The 23,698-nt window shown below is 38.9% G+C and overlaps 2 protein-coding genes across 2 annotated transcripts in view; one reads left to right on the top strand and one right to left on the bottom strand.

Annotated features, from left to right (window-relative positions):
- Positions 1-305: 305 nt before the first annotated feature.
- On the bottom strand, positions 306-4,376 carry LOC118810428. The gene is made up of 5 exons (XM_036574179.1): positions 3,907-4,376; positions 3,539-3,613; positions 2,533-2,844; positions 2,080-2,355; positions 306-425 (listed from the first exon to the last, which is right to left on the bottom strand). The coding sequence occupies exons 1-5, from the start codon at positions 3,974-3,976 to the stop codon at positions 316-318; spliced, it is 843 nt and encodes a 280-aa protein (XP_036430072.1). The 5' UTR covers positions 3,977-4,376; the 3' UTR covers positions 306-315.
- Positions 4,377-16,054: 11,678 nt separating this feature from the next.
- The window catches only part of cfap91 (cilia and flagella associated protein 91), a 40,408-nt gene continuing 32,764 nt past the window's right edge, over positions 16,055-23,698 (top strand). Inside the window, exons 1-5 of the mRNA XM_036574167.1 lie at positions 16,055-16,245; positions 18,106-18,182; positions 19,199-19,356; positions 23,001-23,078; positions 23,377-23,433. Of these exons, the coding sequence (XP_036430060.1) occupies positions 16,164-16,245; positions 18,106-18,182; positions 19,199-19,356; positions 23,001-23,078; positions 23,377-23,433 (452 nt within the window). The 5' untranslated portion in view covers positions 16,055-16,163. The remainder of the gene's footprint in view (positions 16,246-18,105; positions 18,183-19,198; positions 19,357-23,000; positions 23,079-23,376; positions 23,434-23,698) is intronic.

Here is a 23,698-nt window from a genome sequence, read left to right as displayed (position 1 = left end):
GGTCATCGTAGAGATGTTATTCTTCTTCTATCGGCACCATTTGAGCAAGGCAAATGCTGTGGCAGCCTGTCCAATTTCAGCATGTGTCTCCTTCGAAGATGCCACTTTCTACTCCTGAATCAGTGACCCAAGGATTTAAAATCCTGCACTTGCTCTATTTGGATGCCATTGGATCCAACTATGGCAAGCGATCAGCCTTAAGCCTGTCAACAGCCTATTAAGATCTTCATGTGTACTGACATGTTCATTATACATGTTCTATAGTAAACCTAACATTTCTAGAACAACAGTTCATTACCATACTCCTCAAGTATCCTACCTAAACTGTCTGAGAGTTTTGTGCATGATGTACAGGCCAGTCAGAAGCTTTATGATGATCCAGGTGGCCCAAACACCCAGAAGAACAGAAGGACATTCAACAGTGTCTGGAAAGAAGAAGACATAACAGATATTATTTTATTATTATGCAAGTCCTTAAGCAGCACCGGTGTGTCATGCGTTTTGAACTTAAAGCTCCAGTTGTGGTCAAAAGATGTGCCCAGGGGACGTGTAAAAATAAGACTGCGACAGAGTACAGTATGTTGTTTTCTACCCATTTCCAAGGCCAAAACAAAGTTGAAAGTGAAAGTTGTATGGATAGTTCACTGTATAAATCTAGACAGACTTGGGTGCTGTGTGAACATGCCACCCTCCCAAAACTCCCTCTACCCCTTGGCCACCCCTGGTAAACCTTTGTAGATCCACTACTGCCCAGCACTGTCATAGGATGGCAACTTCCCAATAAGCCAGTTCATCAGATTTCTGAGGAGCATTACATGTGACAAATCATGTGTTGTAATTGTCCATCAGAAGCTTCATGGATTGGATTTCCATATCCGAGCAGCCACACAGAAGCCTAAAATCATCAAGCATGATGCCTAGCATCAGCTCAGTGCACTCTGGAGTAGTAGAAACACATTCTCTGGAGTGATGAATCACACTTCATACGTTAACAGACAAATCTCGGTTTGGTGGATGCAGGAAAACACTTCTTGCCCAAATGTGCCAAAGGTTTGCTGAAAAAAATCTGTCTGGTGCACCTAAGGTAGGGGTCGGCAACCCAAATGTGCTAATGACAGCTTCTCATTCACCAACTTCTTGTTCGAATTTTCCCGCTTAACCTTCAATGTAAGAATGTAAATGCTGTGCCAGAAATGGAAAACAGTGGCAGAAGCACTATACCAGAGCTTACTACTGAAAGAGTGACTGTGAAACTGCTGCAAGCTTAAATATCTACTAATAGCTTCAAGTAAAACATGGAATGTCTTTGAGAAGCTTCAAATGTCTGTGATGTGTTATCTAGAACTGATCTAGAAACTATGCTGCAGCAACATTCTGGTGCCAACTAATTTTTCATTCCACCCTAAATGCTGCAGCAGTGACATTCTGGTGCTCAAATATGCCAGAATATAACTGCTACACTGTTTAAGGTGGAACAGAAAATTCAAATTAGAAGCTAACTTCAGCTTCCCAGAAAGTGTTCATGCAAATCATTGTTAGTTTAGCGCTTACAAACTACTAGAATCCTAGCAGAAGTTATCTTTATTGCTAAGGAGGGTTTTTACTTATGTTTTGGTCGAAACTGAAGGCCCAAACTGAAGGTTTAGCTCTCATAGTCACTGTTCACTGCAGTTATCATTATCCAGAGTTCACAAGAAGGTGTTGTGTGACTCATGCAGAGGGCCTGATGATTTCTGGGAACCAAAAATTTAGTAGTTTTTGGTTCATTTGTTAATTTGTTCAGTTTATAGAGTTAGAATCTTACTTGCTGTATTCATACCTGCTTTTGTTTGTAAATGAAAGGGTGAAAAACCTTGAAATGGCAAAAGGTAAATGATCAAATCGTGATTTTTTTGCTGTAGTATTTAGGCAGATACTGTCAAAGTAGTGCTCTCATTTAAAAATATCTCAAAAGCACTGTGGCCACAGCCAACGTCCAGTCCACTTGACCCTCTTACAGTGTGAAGTGAAAACGCCCACACACTGGTGTGTCCACTGTATATTTCTTGTTAAGCATGTTAGATCATCTGAAACGCCTACCTTTGCACGTTGAGATGGTTAATCGAGTCTCTGGCCACTTGGAGTGGCTGGCAATGACCACACAGGTCAGGTTTCTGTGAAGGGCATTCTTAGGCAGCTGTAACCAGCTGGTCACTGTGAAAACTCTGCTAGCATCTCTGGATGAGTGTGTATCAGGTGAAGAGGAGTTCCATGGAGTTTCCCAGTGGATGGAAGCTGCTGGTAAACTCTGAACTTCACAGATGGCAAAAGTGTGGCCACCTTTAGTTTCCAGCCTACCAGTCATGACTGGATGAACTAAAATCAGAATGGGAAATTATGTTAATTCACCACAGTTGCTTCTAATTTATAATCCTACATAACATTTCACTGCATAACAGTGGAAATTTTGCTTGTTTTTTGAAAGAAATTAAGCCATGAAGTCATAATAACTGTAGATGTACTCCATAAACTGTACACTGACATTGAGCTTACCCCATGCAGACACATAAATTGATTCCACATAGCCCCCCGCATGGTAGGACACATCACAGGTGTAATTTCCTTCATCTTTAATGGAAAAGTGAGGGATGATCAGACTGTAGTCTCCACCTTTACTAATATTAATCTTCTTTCCATCTTGGCACGTGTCAACATTTAAGTCATTTCTGGCCACAGCAATGCTGCAGTTCTTCTCTTGTGAGCTGATTTTCCAGATGACATAAATCATCTCACTCCATGCTATATTTGGGTTGGTGCAGAGTAAAGTGACCCTGCTGTCCACTTCAAAGCTCTCATTCCTGAAACCTATAAAATGTGTAAAACATAATTTAATGACATCCTCAAATTAATGAATGTATTTGACACCAAGCCCTAAATAAACAAACAACCTTCCCTCAAATGTCTGATCACAGAGGACTGAGGATCCACAAAGTTATTTGGATTTCTATGTCCAAGTAAGAATGAAAAGGTGAATTAACTCAGAGCAGTGACCTGATCTTATGTTCAGAGAGCAGTGTCTGTGCTTAGATAAACACCAGTTACCTGTGCAAATAAATACATTAACTAGAGTTAAAGTGTTTTTCATGTGTTGATAAACATTTTGTTCTTGTGATTTCATAGCTTCAGACTGTCTAACTAAAATAGGGGAAGCAATTTCAGCAAAAAAATAAGCTTTTCTTTTGGGAGTAAATCAACTAGATCTAGCCAAGATGCTCTATTACACAGAAGCCCTAATTGTGTTTTATGTGACTTATCTAACTATATATATATATATATATATGTAAAATATGCTTTCACTAACATATTTTTAATAGTACATTAACTACATTAAATAGTACACTACATAAAAAGATTTTGACTCAGTACCCATACTTTCACTAAAGTACTATTTCTCTAAATTATGTTTATCCCTCGGTCAAAAACAGCTTACTATGCAAATAATGGCCACTTTCCTAAAAGCATTCATTGTGTCTGTGCTAGCGTTAGTCCCGTTTATTACCTTCAAGCCTTACTGTTGTAGAATCAGGGCTGTGTGGTGTTTTGTTAGAATCCAGAGAAGTTCTGTCACCGTGTCCTGAGAGTTAACAGTCCATAGAGGGTTAGTAACAGGTTAATATACATGCAGCATCATTTGTTTCTTATCTAGTAGGTTACATTGTGTAAATGTTAGTCACAGGAAATAGGAATCATTAGATTGTGTCACTGGGTTTCAGGGTTGCTTTGTTAGTCGGCCAACTCAAGATGAGAGAAACCATTCATTCTGCAGAACAACTGAAAGCTGAGAAGCTAAGAAACACTTGCAGGTGACAGAATATGAAAATGTATAAATAACTAAGAAAAAATCAAAGAAAAAAAAGATGAACAAACCTGATGTGAGATTTCTGGTGAGACAGAGAGCCAGAACAAACACGGCTCTCAACATCCATTTATCCTCCATGTCTCCAATGCTGAGGTAAGAGCAGTGTGACTTCTCTCACTTTTTACGTTTTTTGGTCTGTACTGAACTTCTTGATGTCAGCGCCTCATGTATGGCCCGTTTCCCTCCTCTGAACCCGACACGCTTCTGAAGTGCTCACTGTGATGGTGCTGTCAGAAGAGTCAGTATCACGCAGGTCTTTCTCTCTGGTTCTTGTCTCCTGTTCTAGAGCCTCAGAAGATCTCAGCAAGGCTTAAACACTGAAGCCAAAGTTCTTTTAAACATCTCAGCGTGGCAGCGTCCCTCTGTCTCTGTCCTTGGCTTCTTTGTTCTTTGAACTTTTGCCACCTTCAGCACTGTGACGTGTCCTGTGATACACCCCACCATTTCTTTATTGCATTTCTCATACAGCTCCTGTCAACTTCCTGCACCCTTAACTGTCACTGTCACACGAACACAATTTCCCACTATTGGTCAAACTGTTCACGCATGGTAGATACTCAAAAATAATATTTGTATTTTAATTTTTAGCAGAAATGTGTATGTTACACGTATAAATAAATGTTTAATCTTGCTCAAATATTTTTACAATAATCTAGCAAAAATACAAATGTGTCAGATTTTTCCCACGTCTAATAGGAACAGGTGATATAAAGAATTGTATCTCTTAACTACTACACATCTGGCAATTCCACTCTGCATGGACCCTGGAGATGAACTAGTACCTTATAACATCTATGGAGATTAGAGCTTTTAGTGGGTCGTACAAGGTTTATGGTGGAAAATATGGTTTTGTGCTTCTTTAACTGTCAGGTGCTAAATGAGCATAGACAATGTGGAAAAATGAATATTTCATCAAAAGGCCAACAAAAGCACAAAAACATTTTCTCAAGCACAATAGCTCAACTAAAGCTTTGTCACACATTGTTTGCATTCTTAAGTCTTATGTTTTGTATTTATGTTAAAATCATGTTCCATTCTCATTTCTAAGGGCTGTGTAGAGTGGCTTTTATCCTCAAATCCTGATAACTGGAGTAATAATCCAGACACTCTTTGGAGCTTTAGAGGCGTCACTAACTGGGGCCTCTCATAGAAGAACTCTATACTTGTCTGCTGTTGCGTTGTGGGCTGTTTTTCCATATACAGTATTGTGTGCCACATTATTTGGCAGATTTAGTAATATAAATATTTACAAGGTCTAAATAAGTCACAGTCACATTCAGGAGAGAATATAGAGCCATATTTACAGCAAATCACCAAAGGTCTATTCATTTATTCATTTTTCTCTGTTCACTTATAAAATCTGTCTTCAAATTTAACCTCAGTACAATACAGCAGATTCCCCAACAAGTTTATCCGTTAATCGACATAGCCTTTTAAATGTGTTGTGTGCTGCATCATGCAAGTTTTGGTTTCACTTTGTTTTGCCACTTGCCCCTATGAATGCAAATAAAAAATAGTGGTTTATCAGGGCATGATAATTGGGTGGTGGGGCATTGCCTCACTAAATGACCCCCTGCACTTGCCATGTCACATTGTTCTTAATCTGATGAAAGAAACGTATAAACTTAAAAATAGTTTTAGATAAACAAGGTTTAAAACTCATTGAGGAAATAAGGATATAAGAAAACCTTATTTCCTTAATGTAGGTGTATAGGTGTATAGTTTATACTCATCAAAGTGTCCTAAGAGCAAGTTTTCCCTAAATAATGATTTTACCGCCTTCTTGTGCGAATGGTTATTTAAAGCACATTCAGAAACACTTGTGGCTGTGCAATCCCAGCATTACTGAAACTGCTCTTTACTTTAAGTATGTTGTGCAGTGTTAGATTATTGACCAGGCCTGTGCATGGAGCCTCTGACTGCCTGGGTCTTGGGGGGGCCTCAGAAAGCTTGAGGTGGCTCATAAACTTGAGACAGTCCATTGGTGTTACCGTGTACCCTTCCATGTGCGCAGGAGTCCATCTGGTTTTGTATTATGACTCAGGTTGGTTTGAAAGATCAAAAATTCTAAAAAATATCATGATGTAGACACAATAAGATACAAACATATTAATCAGGCGGATTTTGTTTATTTTTTAAATTTCCATTGTTTGTCAAAACGGACATTTAACATGGACGTTATTTCATTTCACTTTTCACAAGGCAGTTAAAACGTGTGTGGATGTATGAGCAAGACGATACAATCTGATAAGTCCAGTGCACATTTTCCAGTCATGTGTCTTGCAGTGACAGAGCAGACAGGATGTGGTTAGAGCTGCCCCTTTGTGAACGCTTCTTACCCGGAGCCAGAAATAAGAGGTGAATAGCTGCAACTCGCTCTGTTTACCTAACTTAGCTTCGAGAGCACAGCGAGTGAGATCACACATAACATACAAACATACAAAACAATTACTGTGTTAAAGGCACAGCATTACTTTTTCTGTTACAACCTCGAAAATGTCCCTGAACACACTTTCACATTCAGTGCAAACACAGTGGAGTTGGTGGTTGGTATTTTGATTCTGACGCATGGAAACCCTCCACAGACCCTCAAAACCACAAGCCCCAGTGCAGTATGAGTCATTGCTGATAGATGGGATAACAACAAGGTTCATAAACAAACAAACCAACAAATAAATAAATAAATAATACAACGTGATCAAAAAATTGATCAGGTCAGCCTCCCTTTACAGCCATTGGACCACCAATGACCAGATACAACCCAAACGTGTTCAGTCAAGTGCAGCTCTGTGGTCAGAAAATAAGTATATCAGTAAATATCAGTAAATTCAAAGGCAGTTTCTTTTCATCATTACTGACAAAGTTCTAGAGAGAGGCTAAAACAGATCAGCATGGAAAAAGATGAGCCACAATCTCTAACTGTACACTGTACACACTGTATGTTTACTCAGTGAGTAAAATCCCCAGCAAGTTCTTCCACTCCAGCCTCAGTAGACCATTTCTTTATGAGCCCCACTTGGTACACGGGGGGTACAAGGTATTTTCATGCTAAAACAGGAAATGACCGTCCCAAAATTGATGGTAAAAATTTGGAAGCACATAATTGTCTAAAATGTCGCTGAATGCTGTAACATTAACATTCCCTTCAGTGGAATGAAGGTCACAGCCTAAACCATTAAAACCAGCTCCCAGCAGGGATGTTGGAAGTGGGGGTGCTGAGGGGACTGCAGCACTCCCTGATTTCAGGACTGCAACGGTTAAAAATAACAATAAAAATAAAATGTTCTGAACTTTATAATAATTTGAGTACTGTACAGAGCCATGTGTGCTTGTTTAAGAGTGGAGTTTAGAGTTTTATATTTTCAAGATCTGCAGTAGCTGCACTGTTCAAGTGAACGCAGTATTTTCATTATAGTGAGCTGAACACTTTAGCGTTCAAAGAGAGAAAGTCTCTGCAGTTATGGGTCAGAGTTGATCCCCGAAGGAGCTTAATAATGTTTTTGAAAACTTAAAAAAAAAAAATCAAAAGTAACAATAACACGTGACTCTGTATGTGTTCCAGTGTTAAATCTCAGTGTGCGGCTGTGGACGTGACACAATCGGTTACCACACCACAAATTAACAATCTGATTGGTCGCTGCTCAGTTCATTTGCACAAAGTCTGGCCAGAACGAAAAGGCAGTGGATTTGTCAGTTAAATGTTTATATTGTTGTCTATTGCCTCATTATAGGACACATCACCGTTACGCCACAACAACAAAGAACTTACCCCTGGGTGGTTGACGCTGGCAGCGCTGCACTGGTACAACAGGATTTTCTACCAGTGCTGATACTTATAGACATTTTTCTGGTGTGCACACAGTAAACATAACTAGGCCACTTTAGGCTTGTATTTTAATAGTTGCAAACAATGAACAAGAAAAGACAATTAAATTGTTAATCGCAATTATTAACATAACAATAAACCGAAGGGGGTAGGGGGGATAAGAGGGACATAGTTAGGAAAACTAATTAACCAAAAGCTCGACTAAACAGGTATGTTTTTAGCCTAGACTTAAAGATGGAGGCTGTGTCTGAGTCCTGAACACAGACTGGTAGGCTATTCCAAAGCTGGGGGGCTTTGTATGAAAAGGCTCTTCCCCCTGACGTAACTTTATTTATTCTAGGTACTAATAATGAGCCCGCACCATGTGATCTAAGTGGGCGTGTCAGTTGATCATAGGAAATAAGGTCACTGAGGTACTGAGGAGCAAGGCCATTCAAAGCTTTATACGTCAGTAGAAGAATTTTGTACTCAATGCAGAATTTAACTGGCAACCAGTGTAAGGTACACAAAATTGGGCTAATGTGGTCAAATTTCCTGGTTTTGGTGAGAACTCTGGCTGCAGCATTCTGGACTAACTGAATCTTGTTAAGGTTTTGGCTGGAACAACCAGAAAGCAGAGCGTTACAGTAATCTAACCTGGACGTGATAAAGGTGTGAACTAACGTTTCTGCATCCTGTAGCGACAGTGCATTTCTTAATTTAGCGATGTTACGCAGGTGGAGGAAAGCTATTCTGGTAATATTGGTAATGTGCTCGTTGAAGGCCAGATCGGGATCGATCGTGACACCAAGGCTTTTTACAGATGTGCCTGGTGCAATTGAGAAACTATCGAGATTAAGAGTAAACATAGGCAGATTATTCCTAGCAGCTTTTGGACCAAGAAGAAGAACTTCTGTTTTGTCCAAGTTTAGTAAGAGGAAGTTACTTGACATCCAGTCTTTAATGCCTTTTACACAGTCCATCTTCAAATTTGTCCTGTGGAACACCATACTTTACTCTTGTGAGAGCTGATGGTTCACCATTTACATTAACAAACTCATAGCGATCACTAAGGTAAGATTTGAACCACGAAAGAGCTTTACCTGTCACTCCTACTAGTTTTTCAAGCCTGTCTAATAGAATGGAATGGTCTATTGTGTCAAAAGCTGCACTAAGATCGAGTAAAACCAGTAAGGATATGTTTCCTTTGTCAGCAGATAATAAAAGACCATTTACAATTTTCACTAACGCTGTTTCGGTACTATGGTGAGGCCTGAAGCTAGACTGAAATTTTTCTTGTATATTACTCCTATGCAGATGGGAACATAATTGTTTTGCAACGGCTTTCTCTAAACTTTTTGATAAAAAAGGGAAGATTTGAGATAGGTCTATAGTTTGATAACTCAGAGGGGTCAAGACTAGGTTTCTTAATTAGGGGTTTAATTACACCTAATTTAAGAGATTTTGGAACATAGCCGAGGCTGAGAGAAGAGTTTATTATAGATAGAAAAGGCTTGGTTATTTCTGGCAAAACGTCTTTAAGTAAACCTGTAGGAATAGGATCTAGTATACAAGTTGTTGTTTTTGAAGATGAAATAATTTGGACAAGCTCTGTTTGTTGGAGTAAAGTAAAAGACTCCAGCGTCTCTGTAGTGGTTATACTGCACTCCAGATCTAGATTAGGTTTATAGGACACTGCACTGCAATGCTGTGCATTTTGAATTTTGTGCCTCATCGATTCAATTTTATTATTGAAGTTCATGAAGTCAATGCTGCTGTAGGCTGATGGTATCTGGGCTTCAGTAGCTGCTTGATTATTAATTATTGTAGAGATAGTAATGAATAGTAGCCTACGATTATTCTTGTTATTTTCAATCAATGACGAGAGAGGTTGAATATGCTGACTTTAGTGCTTTTCTATAGTCTATAAGACTCTCCTTCCAGGCAGATAGGAAAACCTCAAGTTTAGTCTGATGCCATTTACACTCTAATCGCCTAACATTCTGTTTCATAGCTCGAGTATGGTCATTGTACCATGGAGCGAGCCTTTTCTGCCTTATTTTTTTACTTTTTAATGGAGCCACATTATCTAAAGTAGAGCGAAAAGTGTCTTCCAAACATTTAGTCAGCATATCTAATTCAATAGGTTCAGACGGACAACTAATTAAGGACGAAAGATCTGGAAGGTTTTCAATAAAGCTATTGGGTGTAGACGATGTTATAGTACGCTTAGCACTATAGCGTGTGGATGGACATCTGATTTCATATGAGATTAAGTAGTGATCTGACACTGCTGTGGTCTGAGGAAGGATGGCCAAATGCTTAATGTCTATACCTAAGGTCAATATTAAGTTCAGAGTGTGGTTACAGTAATGAGTAGGCCCCATAATATTTTGAGTGAAGCCAAAACAGTCTAAAATAGATACAAATGCCTTACCTAGTGGATCCTGTGGTTTGTCTATGTGGATATTAAAATCTCCAACAATTATAACTTTATTTGAGATTGTTACTAAACTAGATAATAGGTCAGTAAATTCCTGTAAAAACTCAGAGTAAGGCCCTGGTGGATTGTAGATTATGATGAGCGAAAATTAGCTCTCATTTGTTCCTCAATTGCTAACATTGAGAAACTGAATTTCAAAAGGAGAGAAGCTATGGTCTGCTTTCTGGTTTAGTCCTAAAGTATTGGTGTAAATGGTTGCTATGCCTCCACCCCGACCGTTTAAGTGAGGACTATGTACAACAAGAGTCAAAATAATTTAATACACATGCCTATAAACCAAAACAGAATGTTTGCAAACATAAAGGCTGGCTCTTCTATTCTATTCAGGTTTTCTATGGGGTTTAGGTCAGGGGCCTGGGGTGGCCATGGCAAACCGTAATTCTGTGGTCAGCAAGCCATTTTTATGTTGATTTTGAGGCGTGTTTTGGATCATTGCCGTATTTATGGTATATGTGCACACATGGCAATATATCAGATTTCCATATGGGTTGTGTGTGTGAGCAGACTAGTGCAGCGCATTGTTTCCATATCAGCCAATAAGATAAGCTAACTAGCACACAATGTAGCTAATTAGCCAAATTAGATGCTTTAGAGTGATATATAATTACCAAAAAGATCATTAAATGATTACTCATGGTTATTAGTCCTTGTCATCAGGTGAAGTTCCATCAACTTTGAAGACTGCAAGAGTACTTCCCACCCTGAAGAAGCCCACGCTTGACAGCTCTGATGTCAACAACTACAGACCGGTATGACTCCTTTCTTTCCTTTCAAAAATTCTTGAACGTGCAGTCTATAATCAACTGTCTCTCTTTCTCACACAGAACCAGCTCCAGGACCCCAACCAGTCTGGCTTCAAACCAGCGCACTCAACAGAAACTGCTCTTATAGCAGTGACAGAGAAGCTCCGGTCAGCAACACAATCCTTCTGGACGTCCTCACCAACCTTGGAATCACTGGCTCTTTGTGGAAGTGGTTCAAGTCCTATCTGGAGGATCGCTCTTATCAGGTAACATGGAGAGGGTCCACATCCTCTCCATGCAGGCCCTCCACTGTTGTCCCACAAGGCTCGGTGCTAGGTCCTCTTCTCTTTTCTCTTTACACTAGCTCTCTTGGCAATGTAATATCATCTCATGGCTTCTCTTATGACTGTTATGCTGATGACACTCAACTAATGCTTTGTTTCTCACCCTCTGACACCCAGGTTTCCAGTCGGATCTCATCATGTCTGTCTGACGTCTCTTCATGGATGGCAGCTCACCACCAGAAGCTCAATCCTAGCAAGACTGAGCTGCTATTCATCCCTGCAACTACAGGTCCTCATCATGATCTTGCCATCTCGTTTGAGAACTCTCTGATTGTCCCATCTGTAGAGGCAAGAAGTCTTGGTGTGGTTCTGGATGGCCAGTTATTGTTTTTGACTCACTTTGCGAACCTAACTCGGTCATGCAGATTTCTCCTGTTCAGGATCCGACCCTTTCTCTCTCGAGAGGCCACCCAGGTGCTAGTGCAGTCTCTTGTCATCTCAAGGCTTGACTACTGCAACTCGCTCTTGGCTGGTCTTCCAATGCAGGCCATCAAGCCTCTGCAACTCATCCAGAATGCAGCAGCACGACTCATCTTCAATCTCCCAAAGTTCAGCCACGTCACCCCACTGCTGTGCTCCCTTCACTGGCTTCCTGTAGCTGCACGCATCAGATTTAAAACCCTTATGCTTGCCTACAAAGCCAAAAATGGACCAGCCCCTCCCTACTTGATGGCAATGGTCAAATCTCGAACTGTACCACGAGCCCTTCGAGCTTTGAGTACAGCTCGGCTTGACCCGCCATCCTTCAAGGTGCGGAAGGCAAGCATCAAGACTGTTCTCTGTCCTGGCACCCAGGTGGTGGAACGAACTCCCACTGGCTGTCCGTACAGCAGAGTCTCCCGCTGTCTTCAAATGCAGACTGAAGACACATCTGTTTATACAGCACTTAAATGAGCACTGAATTAAGTATTGACTGTAATGTATTGTACAGCACTTATGTATTGTATTGCATTGCACTGCTTTGTGTTTAACTCTGTTCCTTTTTCTCTAGGTGTCAATGACTTTCTGATTCTAGCAGTATCTGAGCTTAGGACTGACTTTCTCTCTAACCTATTGGTAACTAGCGAAGATACTTTCTCTGGATAGACAAAGCACTTTTGTAAATGTAAATGTAAATGTATTATAATAGGTCCAGCTTCTCTCAAGCAGGTGGAAAATGAACTAGAACCATACGTTCAGTAAGTTCTCATTTGGGTCGGTTCTTGTTTTTTAATGTGCAGTGGACAAAACTCCCTTCACTGAACCCTGCAGTGAAATGCGTGGCTGCTGCAGGTTCGTGATTATATGAAAGAAATTAACTGTACAAAAAGTCTTTGTTTTTTCCAATATCTTGGTTAAATAACCAGTGCAGTGCTACCTGCATTATTCACCTGAAAGTAACTTCATTGCTGTTGTGATGTAATGCCTATTTGTCCTGTTTGCCATAACTACACCACACCACAGCTTATTGTTAATTATCCAGGGTTTATTTTTTTCAGTATAACTATTATGAGTTTTCTTTTTTTAAAACCGTATTAATCGCTTCCCTTTGGTATTTTGTCTTCCTTGTTCTGGCACTAATATGTAAAAGAGATATATCATCACTGTCCAAAGAAAAACAAGTATCTCCAAAATACTAAGTTTACCGGAGAAGACAAAAACACTCTTACCTTTTAATGTAACTTAATGTAAAGAGGTTCTTTTCCAAGTGATTTTGGAGCATTTCTATTTGACCAATCATCAAGAAATTTTCGCACACAATAAAGGACGGCTGGTGTCTCAAAAAATCCAGATACATGGTTTTCTTTGGGCAGGGACGATATACAAACATTTTGTTTTTACAGTATGAATTGTCTATGGCCCGGATACGTCGTACCCCTTCCAGTGCTGTGAGTAAAGAGCAGGAGGGAATGGTTGGGGGTCCGGGAGTTAAAGCTGTGGCAAACAGAGCTCTGTCTGGCTCCGTTAGCAAAATTAAAATCAGTCTGCAGGAGAGAATTAGAGCTGACAGGTCTTAAACTGAGTCTCTGTCTCCTTCACAATAATACAGATACAGCTAATCTCGTCACCGGTTCATGCTACTAATGTTATGTCTAATTACAGAAAAGATTACTACAGTCGACTCCCATGACACCAATGATTTTAATCATAGTAGAAATTAATAAAGTCGAATCCCATGACATAAGTGGTTTTGAGATAACAAGGCTATGAATTGCTCGAAGACAGTGACAGATTTGCTGTTGTATGTGGGTGCGTGACTTTTCTCCAAACACTCTCTACATTAAAAGCAGTCTGAAAGACCTTTCAATGCTTCTAACTTCTCTTCTAAACTTTAAGTGTTACTGATGTGAGAATGTGTTCAGTTCATTCAGCACACACTATATATTAAAGAGCCCAAATTCTACATTCTTCTTGCATTTTATATTTTTTCCACTGATAACCAACCAACCTCTCTTCATCCCTTAGAACTGAACAGATTTTTGTTATCACTGTGCCTTTAAGACTGATTTACGTAAATAAGCTCTGTTCTGATTGGCTGTCCTGTATTATTCCTCATTCAAAAAGCAGTCCAGTAACTTCAGCACAAAGAGGCGGAGCTACGCTGCTGTACAATGAATGGATGGATATATGTAAATATGCAACCCTGCAATCATTTTTTGTGACATCACAAAAAAAATCAATTCAACCCAGGCTGTTTTTGAACCTTAGTTTCCATGTATTGAGTGTACAGACTGGGGAGTGAATGGTACACTTGGAAACTTTAACCATGTGTACATACTGTATCAAATTATTATTTAATTTAAAAGTCAGTTTTCCATTATATGGGACATTTAAGATGGCTATATGTAAATTAGCTTTGTTTTGATTGGCTGCCCTGTATTGCATCTCTTTTAAAAGACAGTCTGGTCTGAAACACTGCTTTTAACTGTAATGTAATTGAGTGAGCTTATCTGCTGTAAGCTGAATAGGCAAATGTATATATAGTGTGTTGGTTTTTATGACATCACAAAAACGGTGAATTCAAAACAGTCTGTTTTTGCAGTTTCCATACACAGACAGTACGGATAGTGGTATGAATTGTATGTTTTGGAATGTTGACAATGTTTGCACTTTAGATCAGTCTGTTAAATAAAGACTGATTTAATGAAAATCAGGCCCATATCTTGGAATTCTTTTTCATAATATGCTCCCTTTAAAATCAAATGCATCAATAAAGCTCATGGTGAGTATGATGGAAAAAGAATTCCTAAGAAAGCTATTAAACTGTACATGAATGATTAATATTACTTTTCACGTTATGACTGACACAAACGGAAAACAACATTATATCGTCGCTGTCCGAAGAAAAAGATGTATCTCCAAAACAGTAACTTTACAGGAGAAGGCAAAAACATTCTTCACTTTCAGAGTAAGATAACAGAAAGACATTTTGTACCAAGCAATTTTAGAGCATTTCTATTGGTCCGTTCATCATGAAATTTTCACACAATGTGAAGGACAGCTGTCTTGTATAAATAATTTAGAAAAGTAAAAATAGCGAAAAATAGAGATTTAGTTTTTCTTTGGACAGTGACGATATATAATCTACATATTTAATATACAGTCCTATACACAACAATAGGGAACCCTGGTCAAATTACATGTTTTGTTGGTTTCTAAGTGAAAATAGGTTAACACGTTCTCTACAGAGCGCATGCTTAAATGTGGCAGTTTCCTAATAATTTTGTGCACAGATTCTATTTATTTAATGTATTGGAGAAAAAAAAAACATAAACATAAAATATGCCATAACTTTTGCATAGGACATATTTTATGTCTTTTTTTCCAATATGTTAAATTCAGCAAATGAACAGTACACACTCAGAAATAAAGGTCTCTGGGGCAGGACCCCTCTTGTCACTGGGGTGGTACCCTCAAGGGTACATCTCAGTACCTTTAGTCAGGGAACATAACTGTACCATAATCCATTGAAATTATATTTTCTAAATTCTATTGACTCCACACACCCCGTCTCATCTCCAGGCTTATTTTATTGTTCTGTTTTAAAACATTAGGTTATGAAAAGGTACAAATATGTTCCTTTCACCTGGATAAACTTATTTAAGCTTCAAAATGGACTTTAAAACCACTGTTGTACCTTTGAGGGAGCATTTACATTGTTTGTACTTTAATGAACGAAAAATGTACCTGCACAGAACCTTTATTTCTAACAGATATGTGTTCACTTATTTTAGTAAGTATCTCCACATCAGGTGAAATACTGAAATAAAAGAATAAGTATTTTATTTCTTTATTTAGTAGGGATCTCAGTTGGCTCCCTGCTCCCTACATAGTGCACTGTGTGGGTTTTGACTTGTATACTCATATAGGGCCAGTAGAAAAATAGGCACATGTGGCTGAATCCTAAATAGCATGTTTTTAGGCATATTATGCACTGTTTGGATGCAGGAGACATTATTTTAAAGACCTACGTAGTGCACTACATAGGGAGTAGGGAGCCATTTGAGATTGAGCCACAGAGGGTCCTCAGTGTAAACCTCTTTGCACATATCAGTTCTTTTAGGACATATAGGGCATTTATTTCTAAAGAGTGTCCCACATTACCTGAACTCATCCTGTGTTTAAAGCTGAATACTTTTCTACATTCGATGCCCATAAACATTCACAAAATACCTCATTTCTAAACGCACAGATCCAAATGAACCTGATAACAGCGCCCTCTGCTGGACACTGACTAGCAGGATGGTTTACAATCTCCATGGCAACAAACCAACCTGAGACCTGGCTGTGTTTTGCCCTCTGTTTCTGTTAGCTTAGAAGGCTAAACTTAGTAGAAAATATTGCAAATTAAAAGCAGTGAATGAAGCTTTAGGCCTAACTGCGTGTAGAAATGAGTGTCTCACTGACATTTCACAAGAAAAATGGGGGTAACAAGGGATTCAGGGAGCAGAGAGTGTATGATTATCTGTACGGTAAGTTCAGAAGAAGCTAAATTGAGCTCATTTGCTGGCTGCTTCTCTAGCTAATGTCCTTTTCTAACAGGTTTCGTCACTTTAATCCACCAATTAGCGTACTGCAGTGTGATAACAGCCTTAAAGGAATGTCCCTGAGTATTTTCATGCTTCAATAATGCTAAAATTACACGAAGTCAACTTATTCTCCAGTTTCTTGTTCGAATTTTTCCGTTCCACCTTAAATGGTGCAGCAGTTACATTCCTGCGACTCAAGCACCATAATGTAACTGCTGCACCATTTAAGGTGGAACGGGAAAATTCGAACAAGAAGCTGGCGAATAAGAAGCCAACTCCAGCCTCGTCTAAAATACAGATATTTCACGGGAATTTTTGTTCATAGGTGCATAGGAGAAACGCTTATAAAGTAGCTTTGCGGCAGCGATAGCTTACATTTTATGCTCATAATTATTTTGACATATTTAAAGGGGAATTCCACCGATTTTGTAAAGATTTCTGTATACTTCCGTGGTTGAAATATAAACAGTCGCCTTCAGAGTGGTTTGATGTGAAATGGCTCATTCCCAGAGAAACCTACAGACTCAGATTTCTTTACAGTGGTGGTGATAGGAACCAGGAGTCCTGATGTCTACAACACAAATATAGCCATTTTAATTACTATCCAAAACTGCCAATAAACCTGCATGTATCTTCTGAGTTTTTATATGTAATGTTGATAATGGTAAAATAATGGTCAATTTGAAAAAATAAGCTTCCTTGGGGACTATTTTGCCTTACAACACCCTGCGTTTATTAAAATGCATTTTAAAGTAACACTTTATCACAAAACTACTGTAAAATAAGGTCTCTGGCATTAGGCAGTGCATTCATATCCATTTCATGTAATACCTTTCCATGAGGGAGCTTTTAGTGGTGTTAAGTTCCTCAGACGTCTGGTTCGTATCACCACCACTGTGAACAATTCTGACTCAGCAAGTTTCTCTAGAACAGAGCATTTCACACCAAACCACTCTGAATTACTCTGTTTTCCCCTTCACAATTTAATTATTATAAAATATTATTAAAAAATATTTTAAAAATTGCTGGAATTCCCTTTAAAGTGTGTAAATTACTGTGTGTTCTTCTCTCTCTCTGTGTGAACACAGGAATCAAAGCCCTGTTTTCCAGTAAAGGAGCCCAAACAGCTCTCTCTGCTGGGATACAGGGGCTCTGCTACAGAGTACTTAACTTTCCATTTGTAACTTTAGAGACAGACTAATTTAATAAATATTACAGTTGTCACTTTTATGTTAAGACATTATTTAGGAGTTGTAGCATATATCTCACATTTAGATTCACGGGTCCCAAATCCCTTACTGTTGTGTGTTTAACTGCAAATTTTAATAGAGTAATATTGATAGAAAGTGCCAAACTGATAGCTAAGATAGTTATCACCTTATACACCATATAGCCGTAAGTATTCAGACACCCCATCAGTGAATTCAGCTTCTTTAAGGTATATCTGGTACTGACACTGAGCTCCATCAAGCACCTTTGGGATAAGTTGGATTGGTATTTGTGATCCAGAACTAACCATCCAACATCAGTACCTGACCTCTCTAATGCTCTTGTGGCTGAATGCAATCAAATCCTCACAGAAGTGTTCCAACATCTAATCAAGAAGAGTAGAGGCTGTTACTGAAGCAAAAAGGGTCAAACTCCCTATTAATATCCTTGATTTTGGAAGAAACATTGAATAAAACGATGTCTGCAAACTTCTGTGTGTTTGAGTCGGTGAACAAGTGTGGCTTTATCATAAGGGCAGGAAATGTCCATACTGTAATGAAACTAGAGTCATGGCATCTTTATTTTGTGTTTCAGATCCAACTTTCACAGTGTCGAGTGAAAGAGACCACGGCAGGGTGGCCTTCCAGGCCCAGGCCTCCTCAGATCGGGCGGTGAGAGATGGAGTGCTGCTCTGCTTTCTCCAGGAGAATTCAGTCGATTTTTATCAACATTTCTGCATAAACACAGTCAGTCATTAGAAGTAGATGTCCAGTATACTTAATATTTCACAGCAGTGCAGAAAGTTAATGAAAACGAATGTTCATGGCGGAGGTATATGTGGGGTGATGTAAGGCAACATACTCCTGAAAGTTTTTACCACTATTGTATCATTATTAATATTACATATAAGAAGTTACGTGTAGGTTCACTGGTCATTTTGGACAGTAGATAAAGTGGCTATTTACATCATGGCCCCTGGTTCCTATCATCACCACTGTGAAGAAATCTGTAAGTCTGTAATGACTTTGTTTATATCTCAATGATTGATATCACATCAAATCAAATGAGCTTATTTATATCTCACTGATTGAGTTGTGCAGAGATTTTGAAAAATTGGTGGAATTCCCCTTTAAAAGCACCTCGCTAACAGCTATAATATTTAGAGCAAAGTGTAATTTGTGCAGTCTAAACTGTTCATGACTGACTCAGTTAACCTATCATTCTTTATTTCGGAAAGTGCTGCAGAGGTGTAATCAGATTGCTTTTATTCATATCTCTCCCTCTAGATCTAAATTAAAGTTAATTGAATTTCATTTGCACTGTCCCTGGAAACCCAGCAGGACCCCAAATCAGCATTTAAAAGAAAATAAAACGCTTGCTGGTGCTGGCACACATTGGCATGATTAGTTGCTTACTGTACAGGATTACTGATTGTAAAACCATGGCAGACTTCCAGTAGCCTCTTTCCCAGAGCATGAGGCTGCATAGCCTTGTGATGAAAGTGTTTTTTTTTCCTCTCTTTAGTTGAAATAGGAAATAATAGGTACATTTATTCAGTTTCAAGCTCATTAATTATAATCAGCCTCTGTCTCCTTTTAACAGTGGCCTACAGGCCATTACTGTGTTTATCATCTTTTAAGCGACATACTGTATATGAATAAACCTGATCATGTCTCTGTGACTCCAGACGAAGGTCCCGGAGTTTAACTCCATGTTCAGTAATCTCCTTCACCACCCACGCTTCACGCTGCGGCTGGACGCTGCTGACCGCGTGCCTGGCTTCATCGACCGCCGATGGAGAGGTCATTCAGAGCAGAGGAGAGAAGCTCTGAAGACACTGGCAGGGTAATCACACACACTTATACGGTGTATACACTTATTAAGTGATATTGTAAACGTTTACAAAAGAAGGTTCTTCAAGGGTTCTTTAGTAAAGAAAATAGTTCTGTCTAGAACCATGAACACTCAAAGAACCCTTTGCATGATTAAAGGGTTCTTTGCATCATTGCATCATTGCATCACAAGGTTCTTCAGACTGATGGAGAATGTGTTGTATAGGGTTCTATATAGAACCGTTTTGAAAAGAGCACTCAAAGAACCTTTTGCATGATTAAAGGGTTTTTTGCATCAAGAAGTGTTCTTCAGACTGATGGAGAATGTGTTTTATATGGTTCTATATAGAACCTTTTTGAAAAGGTTCTATATAGAAACGTGAACACTCAAAGAACCTTTTGCATGATTAAAGGGTTCTTTGCATCAAGAAAGTGTTCCTCAGACTGATGGAGAATATGTTTTATATGGTTCTATATAGAACCTTTTTGAAAAGGGTTCTATATAGAAACGTGAACACTCAAAGAACCTTTTGCATGATTAAAGGGTTCTTTGCATCAAGAAAGTGTTCCTCAGACTGATGGAGAATATGTTTTATATGGTTCGATATAGAACCTTTTTGAAAAGGGTTCTATATAGAACCATGAACACTCAAAGAACCCATTGCATGATTTAATGGTTCTTTGCATCAAGAAAGTGTTCTTTACACTGGTGGAGAATGTGTTTTGTATGGTTCTAAATAGAATCTTTTTGAAAATGGTTCTATATAGCACCCAAAAAGTTTCTGTGATTGTTACGATGTCATACTCGTAACAATAGAAGAACCCTTTTGGGTGCTATATAGAACCATTTTCTAAAAGGTTCTATAGAAAACACATTCTCTGTTAGTCTGAAGAACCCTTTCTTGATGCAACCCTTTAATCATGCAAAGGGTTCTTTGAGTGCTCATGGTTCTATATAGAACTGTTTTCTTTACTAAAGAACCCTTATAGAACCATTTTTTTAAGTGTGTACCTACAACACACTCTGGGTTGTCCATGCAGGCGCAGACGCAGCTCAAAATGTGCCTTAATGTGACGGCAAAAAAGGAGCAGTGAAATAACGAAGCTGTCGACAAGCTCTTTAAAGTTCAGTGATGAAGTGATGAATGAAGATAGTGGTGATAATACATGAAGTTCTTTCACAAACTAAAACCCTCTGCAGTGGTGTTATTTCACTCGAGCTAAGAAAATAGAGTTTATGAAACAGTAACACAAAGCGCATGTGCATATTGCAGCTGCAATACGGCATGTTTTCCATCACATCTTCTCACATGCCTACATCTGATCCAGTGAAATGGTTTTATTCTGAAGGTAAACCTTATTTCACGTTTTCAAGGCTCATGTCCCCATTTTGTTGTTGTATCTGCTGCCATCGTTAAAGGAAATATCTCAACAACACATCTTTTGAGACCCTAACACAAATTGACACCAGGTTTTGAAAGGAGGAGGAAAATTGTCTCTCGCAAGTTGCTCAAACTTTAGTAAATTGAGTGCAGTATATAATATGCATATGCATTTCCAATATCTCCATCAGCCTTTTCCGTGATCCTCTCATGTTTGGGCCGCCCCTTCCTCAGATGCATATGCGTGAGGAAGAGAAACGCAGTTTATATTTTTCTAAGCATGCAGCCCATAAATTTGTGTGCCAGGCTTGTGTGCCAGTTTTGTACATAACACATGAGCAGAGTGCGTCCAATTTGCACCTAAAATGGGCACAAAAGGCTTAGTACTCATTAGGCCCTCAGTGTGCTGTAAAGGGAAGGTTTACACACACACGCACACACACTCTAGTGCTAGCAAGCAGTGTTGAGGAGTAGTGAACTTCGTACAATTAAACTAGTAGTTTAACTACATTTTGCAGTTGCTGGTAGTTCAACTGCATTCATATTTGCATAGTGATTCAAGTGGTTAAATAGCTTTTTTGCCATTTTTTGTGTAGCTTTAGTTAACCAAACTAGGTTTCTGCCTGTGGTAGCTTTGCTGTAGTTTGATGTAATTGTAGGCTTGCAAAGCTGTGCTTTCAAAGAAGCTTCCCCAACACTGCTAGCAGGTGTGTTTGGCAGAATAAGACCACATAACAAGCATGACAGGACAGGGTACAGTCACACTCACACACCCTACCTTTGGCCAGAAAAAGGAAGCACATAGACGTGTATTTTCTCTATCTGAAGCTAATTCTACCACAACGTAAACAAAAACCACTGACACTTTTCTGACACTGTAAAACAGACCTGGGTCTTCTGTTCTCAGCATGTGTGTATCTGGTCTCATTGTGATGATCTAAAGATGATCAAGTTATTAATAACCAGACAACAGTGATTCACAGATTCGCAACAGTGTTAGGGTTAGGATTAGGATTAGTACCAGAGTTCGATTTAGGTCCAGGGTTAGGGTTAGGTCTTGGATTATGGTTAAAGTTAGAGTTAGAATTAGTATCAAAGTTAGATTCAGAACGAGCGCAAGAGTTAGGTTTAGGTTTTGAGTCGAGGTCCAGATTTGAGTTAGAATTAGTACCAGGGTTAGATTTAGGTCCAGAGTTAGGGTTAGGTTTTTTGTTGAGGTTAGAGTTAGAATTAGTGCCAGTGTCAGATTTAGGTCCAGGGTTAGGGTTAGATTTTGGGTTCAGGTTCAGGTTAGGTTTAGAATTAGTACCAGTTTTAGATTTAGGTCCAGCGTGAGAGTTATGTATAGGTTTTGGTTTGAGGTTATAGTTAAAATTAGTACCAGGGTTAGATTTAGGTCCAGGGTGAGGGTTAGGCATATATTTTGGGTTAAGATTAGAGTTAGAAGTAGTACCAAGGTTAGGTTAAAATCCAAAGTCCAGGATGAGGATTAGGTTTGGATTTTGGATTGAAGTAAAGGTTTAGAGTTAGATGTAGTAGCAGGCTTAGATTTAGGTCCAGGGTGAGGCTTAAGTTTAGATTTTGGAAAGAGGTTAAAGTGAGTGTTAGTAATAGAGCCAGGGTGAGGTAAATTCAATAGATATTTATTTGAATGTGAGTTAAATGCAAGTTAAGCATTTGCAAAGCATCTGCAGTGGGCTGTCTGAATAAAGCGTATGATGATCAGGAGTGTGCAAAACTGCATTTCTAAAATAATCTAAAATAGAAGGTTTTGTGTTTGATTTGTTTTGCTTTGTTTTTTTTGTTATATGCCTAATGCCACATGTGTTATTTCATAGTTTTGATGTCTTCTAAAATGTAGAAAAATAAGCATATCCTTTCCATGAGTAGGTTAGGTGTCCAAAACTTTGACTGGTACTGTACATACGCTTCCATTACTTGTTAGATACATTAACCTCATAGCTCCAGGGCAAAACTGCGGAAGCAAAAATGTCCTGGCTGATCGACCTCGTCTGGAGTAAGAGAAATATTGTGTAAACTTGACTTCTGGCTAAACCTTCACTTTAAGTGGGCTGTCAAATATAATTAAAGACAAAAATCTGGTGGGATTTTTTTTGTTTTAATTCTGGCTATTATGTTTTAATGTTTCAATGCTGTGCTAACAAGCAGTAATTCCAAACCTCTCTCACCTTTTTCCTGCATGTTTTGCAATTACGTGTGTTGTGGTAAACATGTTATAAATCAGCCTCTGTGTCTGTGTTTGTTTGTCTGTCAGGGTGCTGCCTGGGGTTCAGCTCCAGCAGCCGAAAACTGAGGACGTGGCCGGAGTGGACCGATGGAAGTATTTTAAGCGGTGAGGAGGATTCATGAAGGAACTTATTTATAAAGGAACTCAGTTCAGCACACATTCAAACACAGAAACACATTTTAATTAACAGTGAGTCACCCATCGAAATACCTGACGCCTTGACTCTGCTTCGAGTAGCAATGCGTTGGAGTGAATGAAAAGGACATAAGGGACAAATGTGATAAGCAGCCTTGATTTTTTTAATTACTGTTCTAGCAAAGAAATTACTTCCAAACATGCACTAAACATGTCTTATTTTTATCGCTTCCTGTTCCCCCTTTCCATCTGTTCATCTCTCTTTCAGGCCTCTCGTTCCCTTTTCCCAGCAGGTCCCTCCTGATGTTGTTTTTGCTTTGCCCAAGTAAGTCAAGGACAGGATGTTTATCACAACGTTTTAATATGTATAGGATTTAGCAGCGTAGTGTGACTCTGATCTTTCCACACATCTTTTATTACCTGTTTGAAGGCTAGAATTGTTATTGTTTTGCTAGATTTTTTTTACATTACATAATTATATGTGTAATTACATAATAATTATCAAAAACTGATGCATTGAATTTACGAGATTGAAATATGTACATTGAACCATGGCAAACATGTACAAGGATGTTTTTTTTTTCTTTTTC

Source organism: Colossoma macropomum, unplaced genomic scaffold (assembly GCF_904425465.1).
Source record: "Colossoma macropomum unplaced genomic scaffold, Colossoma_macropomum, whole genome shotgun sequence".
In the NCBI taxonomy this organism is placed as follows: Eukaryota; Metazoa; Chordata; class Actinopteri; order Characiformes; family Serrasalmidae; genus Colossoma; species Colossoma macropomum.
Note: the sequence above shows the minus strand (reverse complement) of the source record. Positions and strands in the feature narration are given on the sequence as shown.

Coding starts and splice junctions, on each gene's coding strand:
- LOC118810428 (XM_036574179.1), bottom strand. CDS start 3,976: ATGGAGGATAAATGGATGTTGAGAGCCGTGTTTGTTCTGGCTCTCTGT. Junction 2,845..3,538: donor TACAACAGTAAGGCTTGAAG/GTAATAAACGGG, acceptor CACATTTTATAG/GTTTCAGGAATGAGAGCTTT. Junction 426..2,079: donor AACCATCTCAACGTGCAAAG/GTAGGCGTTTCA, acceptor TCTTCTTTCCAG/ACACTGTTGAATGTCCTTCT.